This window comes from Etheostoma cragini, chromosome 12 (assembly GCF_013103735.1).
Source record: "Etheostoma cragini isolate CJK2018 chromosome 12, CSU_Ecrag_1.0, whole genome shotgun sequence".
NCBI lineage: Eukaryota > Metazoa > Chordata > Actinopteri > Perciformes > Percidae > Etheostoma > Etheostoma cragini.
In genome coordinates, this window is record NC_048418.1 from 21,226,938 (window position 1) to 21,237,387 (window position 10,450).

Genomic DNA, 10,450 nt, shown 5'->3' on the forward strand with positions numbered 1-10,450 from the left:
CCAGAGGAGTCATGGGAGAAAGTCATGTGGTCAGATGAGACCAAAATAGAACTTTTTGGTCATAATTCCACTAACCGTTTTTGGAGGAAGAAGAATGATGAGTACCATCCCAAGATCACCATCCCTACTGTGAATCATGGGGGTGGTAGCATCATGCTTTGGGGGTGTTTTTCTGCACATGGAACAGGGCGACTGCACTGTACTAAGGAGAGGATGAACGGGGCCATGTATTGCGAGATTTTGGGGAACAACTTCCTTCCCTCAGTTAGAGCATTGAAGATGGGTCGAGGCTGGGTCTTCCAACATGACAATGACCCAAAGCACACAGCCAGGATAATCAAGGAGTGGCTCTGTAAGAAGCATATCAAGGTTCTGGCGTGGCCTAGCCAGTCTCCAGACCTAAACCCAATAGCGAATCTTTGGAGGGAGCTCAAACTCTGTGTTTCTCAGCAACAGCCCAGAAACAAGACTGATCTAGAGAAGATCTGTGTGGAGGAGTGGGCCAAAATCCCTTCTGCAGTGTGTTCAAACCTGGTGAAAAACTACAGGAAACAGAATTGCTGTACTGTACCAAATATTAACATTGATTTTCTCAGGTGTTCAAATACTTATTTGCAGCTGTATCATACAAACAAATAGTTTAAAAAATCAAACATTGTGATTTCTGGGTTATGTTTTTAAGATTATGTCTCTAACAGTGGCCATGCACCTACGATGACAATTTCAGACCCCTCCATGATTTTCTAGGTGGGAGAACTTGCAAAATAGCAGGGTGTTCAAATACTTATTTTCCTCACTGTATGCCTTTAACAGCGCACCACTCCCTGCAATTTGGATAACACGCTAGTCCATATTTTGATTTTGATAAATTTACAAGTCATTATGCAGCCCTACTTTGATTTGTTGGTTTAAGCATTTTATTACCGAACCTCCCCCTCATCTACCCCCCAGCCAGCTGAAGGAGGAGGGGAGGCAGGCCAAGTCTGCAGCTGCTGGCCTCCAGGCTCAGCTGGAGGAGGCCAGACAAAAGGCCTTGCGTCTGGAACAGCAGCTCATGGAGCGGGGTGCAGAGTTTAGGGAGCTGGCCTCTCTGCGAAAGGAGCTGGAAAGCCTGCAGACTGTGAACCAGAGCCAGGAGCAAAGGGTGGCCCAGAGCCACAGAGAGGCTCAGCAGAGCCAGGCGGAACTGGCCAGCCTGGAGGCCATACTGGCCCTGCTGCATCTACGAGAGGTTTATATAGGAGTATATACACACAATACATTCCTGTTTGTGTTCTTCTGATCTCACATGATTTTTTTTAAGTCTTCCACAATCTTTGACCTTTTTGTTACATTATCAGTTAATTTGCTTGCCCAGACCTGGATTTTATACCACAGTAACTGTCCGAAACAGTGGCGGCTGGCATGTTTGGCGTTCATCATATGTGGATGTTTAATTTCAGGGTGCTGTGGGGACGCTGTGCGTCAGGCCCTGCATGTTTCCCCCAGTGGACTATTCAGGAACAGCACACCTGCTGAAGCTAAAGCCAGGTATACTGACAGACGACTTGTTTACTTCATTATATGCTATGTTAGCCAAGCCTATTAACAACTTTTAGTTTTTTTTAAATTCAGGTTTGTCCTTTTTTTTATACATCTGAAGAGTCTATCTTTCCTCCAGTTTCCTTTTTATTATATTAAAAACAATAGTTGTCTTCCAATCTTACCTTTTTTCTTAGAGTGAAATAAGTTTTGGATTATTGGAACTGGAAAATGGCATTAAAAAGGCAGCTACCCTATCTGCAGCTCCTTAATATATGATGTAAAATATTGAGGCTTTTCTGTTCTTTCTTTTCCCGTCACTCCCTCGCAGGTGAAGGCTACCAGCAGCTGCTGCGAGTGCTGCAGTCGGTGGAGACTGAGCGGGCCAAACAGAACAGCCTGGTGGAACAGCTTCAGGCGCGTCTAAGCAGAACCCAGGAGGAGATCTCCTCCCTGCAGAGCTCCATGGCCCAGAGAGCCTCCCACTACCAGAGCCTCCACATGGAGCTGCTGGACAAAGTCAGCCAAGCCACTGACACAGAGAAAGAGGTTACTAAACTTCTCTCCTGCCTAACGTTGATTAACATTACTTCTTTGTTCTCAACTGTTTTAGAGCGGTGTAAATTGTAAATCTTTAGAGCAGTTTCATGGTCACTCGTTTGTTATTTTTATGTATTTCACAACAACCTTCTCAACCATCAAAAGTTATAATTTTAACTGAGATAGATACATATTTTTTTTAATGTCTGTTCACTTCAGTTGAAAAGAAAAAGTGCCCGCGCGGCTTCCCTGGAGAAGCAGTTACAGGAGAAAACCTCGGCCTATAGTCAGGCTGCACTGACCAACACGGAGCTGGAGAAACAGCTACTGGTACAACACACACCCACATGTTTTTTTTGTTTTTGGTTTTTGTCAGCTTTCGTATTTTTTCCCTGGTAGCCTCATCGAGGTACAGCCAGAAAGAAGTCCTGGTCAATTTGTCTGAATACAAGTGGACATCTGCCAAAGGCTATGAGTTTCAGTCATGATTCACAACGCTTTCTGACATGCTGAATATATTCTCTAAATTCACCGTCTTATACCACATACAGAATCCTCTTTATTTTATTTCCCTGTTTTCCTTTTTCTAATTACAGGAGAAAACCAGCACCCTTCAGCATTACCAGTCACTGATGACCAAAAAGCAAAGAGAGTACCAGCAGTCTCTGGAGAAGTGTAAAAAATCTCAATCTCAAGAATTCACGGAGCAACAGCACAGATTAAAAATGGTGAACTACATCTTTGTCTCGCTCACTTTCTCTCCACTGAACCACCACAGCTAAATTCTTCCCCCCTCCCCTGTTGCTGTTCATTTTAGGTCATTTCAATTCTGTTCAACCCATCTTTGTCTCGTAAGCTACATAGCAATGCATATCAAGTATGATTTAAATTAGTTTGCACCCAGGAACACTGGCTGTGATCATATATGTAGTGATAATACCTGTAGTACTTGACAGTATGTCTTCTATTCTGCAGTTGCAGCTGTCTTTGGAGGAGGCTCAGTCTCGGGTTTTGCAGATGGAGCAGGAGCTGAGCTCCCTCCGGAGGGAGCGAGATGAGGCCCAGGAAGCAGCTCTCCTGCTGCAGAGCTCCGTGGACCAACTCACGCAGGTACACAGGACGGCATGTAGGACCATGTAGTGCATCTTTAAAGCACATGCATCATTTCAGATTTAATGTATAACTACTATAATCTAACCCAGGTTGCTGTTTATATATTTTTTTAATTACAGCAGAGGCAGGTTGAATTAAGACACAGCGAGGAGTTTCTGCAAAGTTACAACGCACAGAAGGCTCAGTCTGCCACCAAGGTTTGTACATAGACATGTTTACCACGCACAATAGAGCTGAGCGATATGGAGAAAAAAAATCAAATATCACGATAAAATGTCAATGTCGAGATTGTAGGATTGACTATTGGTGCTTTCACAAAATATTAACAAAATGAGAGTTTTGATGAATAATCCCCCGCAATGTGGATACAATGACTAAGTGGTTATTAGCAAATAATAGGACAGCTAGTAAGTCTGTTAGGCTCAGAAAATGACATCACTTTACTGTAATGCAGCCTGTAAAACCGGGAAAAGACAACCCTGTCATATTGCGATATCCAAAATCTAAGACAATATCTTGCATCATATATCAGTGTCAATGTAACATTGATATGTTGCCCAGCTCTAATAGACACAACACAAATAAAGTTTTAACTATACAAAAACACATGGCAGGATGACTTCCACCATAACCGTCCATGACTTCTGTTTGTACATCAGGTGTGTGAACTACAGTCGTCTCTGTCGGAGTGTAGAGAGGAGCTGAACTGCTACCTGCAGCAGATGGAGGAGTTGAAGAAGAACCATGAGAGTGAGCTGCAGAATAACAGGGCCAAGGTACAGTGTTGCATACAGGAAGATGAGTTTTTAACTTTGTGATCTCTTGTTACAAGAGAAAGAGAAAATGTGCACACATTCGTATTTGATCTTCCCTTCCGTTGTTTCTGCAAAGCCCTGTCTTGTCAAACTTCTCTTGTCCCCTGTTCCTCGCCCCTCCAGGTGTCCTCTCTGCAGGAGAAGCTCCACGAGGTCAGCTTGGTTTGTCAGAGCTCCAGTGAGCAGAACCTGCAGCTCCAGCTTTCTCTCCAGCAGCAGCAGACCATGCTGACTGAGAGCTCTGCTCACATCTCTGAGCTGGAGGAGAGTCAGAGCCAGCTGCAGAAACAGGTAAGTGCAGACAGTTTAACATGTTAACTGTTAACAATTATTATTTGTCCCAGCAAACTAATCGCCTTTTTGAGTGTCTTACCATACTCAAAAACTCACCAAAATAGACAGTTGTATCAAGCCTGGTGAAAATGTACGTATTTTAAAAGTTTTGGGAATAGGCGCACAAAAATGGCTCGCTAGCGGCCCATACAAAATTTAAAAAATTGAGCCCCTGCAGTATGTTTAATGTAGACTCACGAAATTTGGTACAAATATGTAGCATGTCAAGACGTACATGAAAGGTCATTAAACCCATACACTAACCTCAACAGGAAGTCTGCCATTTTTAATTGAAAGTTCAAAATAAGTGCAATTTTAGCCATTTACACATCGTACTTTAATAAACTACTCTTAGAGAAACTCCTCATCAACTTTAAATTTGGTCTACATTGTCCAATTGGCTCAAAAGGTTTCAGGATTCATAAGAGTCCAACCCTGAGGACAACTTCGGGCTGATATTGGCTCAAAGTCATAACGCCACCTAGTGTTAACTGGGAGTAGACCTAAACGTCAAGGTGCTATACTTTAACAAACTTCTCCTAGAGATATCATCCAATGGACTTTAAATCTGGTCTCTACCATCTCAACACCTTACAGATGAAAAGATATAAAAAGAAAAACTTTTTGTCAAACGTTGTGGGCGTGGCATGGCAGCCACCTTGAGTGTTTAGCAATGAATGAAGAAGTTGTTGTAACCTTAGTTTGTATGAGGTATGAGGTACCACTGAACTCAGCAGAGAGTTCCCTTTTTTTATTGGTGCGAGGGCCTGTCCAACACTGCTTTAGCTTTAATTTTTTTTTTTTTTTTTATAGTTTTGAGAATTAGTTCAGGCCTACACTACAAGACAATGTTCCTTTTATTAGAATTTAGGGTTTCTTTAGTGTTGTTCTTAATTCCCTGTGATCTCTTTAGTTTTGTACTAGGGTCTGAACGATATATCGGCGGGCATTTCTTGATCTATCAGTATCGACATTTATATTGTTTTTTTTAATTTATTCATCAGAATCGATAAATGAATATTGACGGTCAGCCATGTTATGAGCGTTGGCGTTGCATAGTTTGTCCACCAGAGGTTGCTCTACAACGTCCCTGTTGGCAACTCTGATACATTTTTTGTTTCAAAGGACTTTAAGATTCATAGCATAAGTTTTGTATTTTTATACATTTTATTTATCAGAACTTTAGTATATTTTGATGTTCCTCTGTTCTGTTATTAAGTATTATCTCTAATAATTTTTGTGAGAACTCAAAACTCAAAATCCTTTATTGGTCAGGCTCTATTTTGTACCTTCAAAATAAATATGGATGCTCACGTGGTGTTTGTCCACAGGTGTACAGTCTGGAGTTGCAGCTGGAACGAGCCCGGGCCTCTCTGCAAGGTGAGGTAAGGAACAGAGAGCAGGACGCCCAGGAGAAAGACAAGGACCTGCAGGAGATGAAACAGCAGAACACACAACTCTCCGAGTCTGTTAGGTAACAACACCTGTACATGTGCTAGACTCCAGGTAGGCTCGCAATGGCAGACCTATTTACAGCGTTGTGGAGATACTGTAGGTCTAGCTACACCACACACACCTACTGGGATAGGAGAAAAATAGAATGCTCTGGGTTGTTTGCATTTCTTTAAGCCAATCACAATCTTCTTGGGCGGTACTAAGCTCCATGGGCAGAGCTCTGCAGAATAGTCTCGGGAAGGAACTTGTTTTGGTGGAACATTTGGAATCTTTTTTCAGCAAAAGAAAACCCCACATACAGTATTAAATTAATTTAACTGTTCACACAATACAGTAACATGAAGTATTTAATTTAGCTAGATACATGATTAAACCTTACCAGTGTATTACCATGTGTACTTTGTCCATAGCAGTCCCACTTACAGTCCCAAAACACCCCAGTTATTACATACATTTACAAATTACAAACAATACACTGAGAATGGGAACGCGTCCCAGGGCCCATATACATATTCTTAGAAAATCTTTCCATTTATTCCCTGAAAGAACCAAGCAGGCATGCCTTGTTGCAAGTTCCAAATGTTCTTCAAAACCTGCCATTTTTAGCATGTAGCTTGCTAGCTTAAAGTTTGTTGTTGTTTCCCGTAGCAAAGGGTATTTTGAGAACGGCAACACGCACAGAGTGAACTTTTTGACAATTTTCAGACATAAACCATGTCTTTAATTAAATAGGTTCACACTTCAGTATTCTTTGTTCATTGTATTCACTGCTGTGACTATTCGGGGAATATGGAGCCCCAGTGACTCAGCATTTCTGAGTACTGGTGTGATCCTTGGGCAGCGCCTTTCTGTGTGGAGTTTGCATGTTCCTGTGTTTGCATGGATTTCTTCCCACCACCTAAAACATGTCTGTTATGTTAGTGTAAAAAAGAACTGGAGTTTGTTCCTTGGCGCCTGCAGCCAATAAAGGCACCTTTTATTTAAAGCAGTTTCTATGGGGCTTTTGTTTGTGACTATTTTTGGGAGTAGGCTGTTTTTCCTGACTTGCAGCAAAGACAATCACACACATAACACGTCTTATGATTACACCACATACTATTTGTAGGCATGAAGCAGCCCACCCCTCCCCGCCCCATAAATAAGTGTTTATAAATGTGGATCTTACTTGTTAGAGACGTGGAGATCGGGGCCTTATGCTTTCAGAGCAATTTTATTTCTGCAGGGCTGCTGGTTAGTCTCATTTTATTGACGTTTTATAAGCTCCAAAGCAAAAGCTAGTTGGTTGTTGTGTTATCAAAGACATGTTTGCTTAGCCCAGTTAAGCTAACAGGGGTGGAGGGATTTCCTTTTCTAAGTGTCGATGGGAGCCTTGCTCACATTGAGGTGAGGACATGGGCATGTTGCATGCCCCCATTGTGTTTGCTGCTTAATGCTTTTCCGCGTAATATTGATTGTTTTCTGTAGCATGTCTTTCCTTTTATTGCAAAAAATTTGTTTGGTTTATTAAATACTTTTAACAACTGTACAAATGTACAGATTATTGTTTTATGTAGCATAAGACATGCATGCTAGGTAATTAGGACTACAATTGAATACGGCACATTTACAGAAATGTTGATTTAATGTACGTTGTCCCTCATAGAGAGATGAAAATAGAATATGTTTGTGGTGCTTTCTGCAGCCATCTGACATCAGAGATGACAAAGTGCCAAGGAGAGCTGGTGTCTAAAGATTCGGAGCTGCAGCGTCTAAGGAGGGAAGTCAACACCAAGATTTCTCAGTTCAGCCGCATGGACGAAAGCCTGCAACACATGGCGAGCCAGCTCAACAAAAAGAGTGAAATGGGTACGTTATTCAGTTTCAGTGCAGCAGAGAAGATTTCACTTTCTGTTGTTTTACTTTATTTATAATTAGCAGAGAAGAGACAATTAGGGCCAGAACTGCACAGCTCTCTTTCACGTTTAACTTTTCTTTTCCTTCCTGCCCGTCCCAGTGATGGATCTGGAGGAGAAGCTCCATCGCTGTGAGGCCGACCGGGTCAACGGTGTCCAGCGGGTCCAGGCCCTGGAGGGACAGCTTCAGACGGCGCAGGTAGAGTTGGCTGAGACTCTGGAGCAACTACGGGAACTCCAAGACGCTCTACAAAGAACCAAAAGCACCGCAGATGAGCGGCAAGCCTCGGTGGAAAAACTGACAGTCCAACTGAGGTGAGGTCACGCACTCATGTAAAATATCCTTCTGCGCACAGGGGACAAGGCATGAGCTTCATATGGAGACAAATGTGCTGTAGCTCCGATATTTCTCTGTATCGGGCATATATCTGTGTTTGGAACAATAATATCCACATTGTCCATGTGTATCATTAACGGTCACACACAGTCACTTGCATGTTGTCCGGATAATGTCATGGCTTATCTTTGTTTCTCAGATGAATTAATTAGATTGTGTTTGATGTTTAATTATATAAGTTTCTAAAAAGAAAATGCAGATTATGTCCCTTATTATCCAAGGTGGAACCTAATGTCTAATATGATATGTACTGTACTGTATATTTGCTGTGATTGATTTGACATGTGCTCTGTTTTTTTGATGGAATAGATATCCAAAACATACCACTGACACAGATGTATCTGCATACATTTGAATCACATCCATTGAGTAACATACTGTGTAAAGCATTTTGTACATCAAGCACTCAACTCTGAGTACCCTCATGAACGTGGGATTCATTTTCTTGTGTAAGTCCAATAACTCCAAAGGGTCCTGATTGATTTTTTTTTTTTTTTACTGTTACACTGTTTAAGAGCACAATGAGGTCAGGCATTTGGTAGGGACATGCAGATGCTTGATACAGAAAGCAGAACATAACAGTTGTCATGATCTAGGTTACAGTCATGAACCCATTCACACACAAAAAGCCACTAAAATTAGTGTCTAAGTACAAACTTATTCACGTTGTTAGTACTCAAACCAAATGAAGTAACTCCAACAATAAACAATAGAAAGTCCTTGAATCATGTCCCCTGTACTTGCCCCTGCAAGAATCACACAGTCATATCTGCCGATCTGTTATATCTGCCATTCAGAGAATTCGCCCCAGTTACTCAGTGTGTTGTTTTTAAGAATGTTAATTCAATTGTTAAAGTGAGGTATCTGATAAACTTGTTTGTGTATCTGTCTGTCTGTCTGTCTGTGTCCCTCTCTCTCTCTCTCTCTTGCTGTGTCCGTCTCTCTCTCTCTCTCTGTATCTGTTTTTCTCCCTGTGTCCATCTCCTTCGGTCTGTCTGTCTGTGTCTCTCTCTCTCTCTCTCTCTGTGGCTGTCTGTGTGTGTGCGTCTGTGTGTCTGGCTTCACAGTGATACCCAGAGGGAGTTGGAGGAGAGAACTCACGAAGTCTTAGATATGGACAATGCGCTGAAGGAGAGACAGGGGGAGCTCCAACATAGAGCACAGCTGGTACAGCACAGACCCAAACAAACGGATTGTTCCACTATATTTCATTTTATTTGCAGAAGGTTTTGCTGCCACCTCATTGCTCATTTTGTTTGTGTTTCAATTTTCTCTCAACCAACCTCCCCCTTGTCGTCCTCAGCTGGGTCAGCTGGAAAAGGCCATCCGAGAGCACAAGCAGGAGATGGAGTTGAAGGTGGAGTCTCTGCAGCAGAGCCTGGAGATCAGAGAGAGAGAGCTCACAGAGAGAAACATGAAGGTCAGGAGCACACACAGAACTTGTGAGAACTCAGCCTTCATAGACATATGGAGAGTTCTGTTTAAAAAGCTTAGAGTGGGGCTGCACGATATTGGACGGAATGATCATTTTTCCTCATTATCATACTCAAAACATACCATAAAATCATTCCAGTGTGATTTTTGCGAGGATCTAGTGCCAAACAAAGACTAAGATATGATTTGTAGGCCCAGGACATCTCTGCAGCACCACAGTACTTATTGTAGAATGGTTTGACAAATATTTTGCCATCAAAAGATATGATGCCCCTGTGCAATTTGGATATTTCCCTGGTTTATCTTGCAATTTTGATAAAATCCCGATTAATTGTGCAGCCCCAGTTTAGAGCATAACACAACTGCGTGTGCAATGACTTATGAAGGAATAAGAAGAGAGGATTGACTGATTGATTGATTGATTGACAGCCAGCAGCAATGCATAATAAATGATATTGATGTCAGTGATGAGTGTTGTCTGTACTGTACGTTGTATTGTATAACCTTTGGTGTGCAACTAAAAACTGAATCTTCCAGAGAAACCAGTGAGAACACAATGTAACCATCATTATAAATGTTTACACCGTTTATCACACACATTCACAACATGTTTTCTTTTCCCTTCTTACTATTTTTTTTATAAAGGTATAACATTTCCATAAATGAAAAGTAAAACATCTTTATCAGCAAAGCCGTTTAATTAGAACATGAAATTGATGACATTATAAACTTAGATGTAATTAAATTCAAAATAAATTTGATTGTATTCATTTTTTTATTTAATTACAAGATAGATTAAAGTCAAGCGTCTTTTAGGCTAGAACATTTTATGTCACACACAGAAAACATGTCCTCACTGTCCACTAGCTGCGTGTCCCCTGAACACACTGTAAAAAAACATCTCCTCACTGTCCACTAGCTGCCTGTCCCCTGAACACACTGTAAAAAAA

General features: G+C 41.6%; 1 protein-coding gene across 2 annotated transcripts in view; it reads left to right on the forward strand.

The window, feature by feature from the left end:
* The window catches only part of ccdc18 (coiled-coil domain containing 18), a 20,675-nt gene that overhangs the window by 3,508 nt on the left and 6,717 nt on the right, over positions 1–10,450 (forward strand). For both annotated transcript variants that reach the window (XM_034887297.1, XM_034887295.1), the window contains exons 6-19: positions 952–1,231; positions 1,443–1,530; positions 1,853–2,070; positions 2,281–2,391; positions 2,658–2,789; positions 3,037–3,171; positions 3,294–3,371; positions 3,834–3,950; positions 4,113–4,280; positions 5,654–5,796; positions 7,459–7,622; positions 7,771–7,984; positions 9,134–9,233; positions 9,370–9,486. In XM_034887297.1, coding sequence (XP_034743188.1) covers positions 952–1,231; positions 1,443–1,530; positions 1,853–2,070; positions 2,281–2,391; positions 2,658–2,789; positions 3,037–3,171; positions 3,294–3,371; positions 3,834–3,950; positions 4,113–4,280; positions 5,654–5,796; positions 7,459–7,622; positions 7,771–7,984; positions 9,134–9,233; positions 9,370–9,486 — 2,065 coding nt within the window. The remainder of the gene's footprint in view (positions 1–951; positions 1,232–1,442; positions 1,531–1,852; positions 2,071–2,280; positions 2,392–2,657; positions 2,790–3,036; positions 3,172–3,293; positions 3,372–3,833; positions 3,951–4,112; positions 4,281–5,653; positions 5,797–7,458; positions 7,623–7,770; positions 7,985–9,133; positions 9,234–9,369; positions 9,487–10,450) is intronic.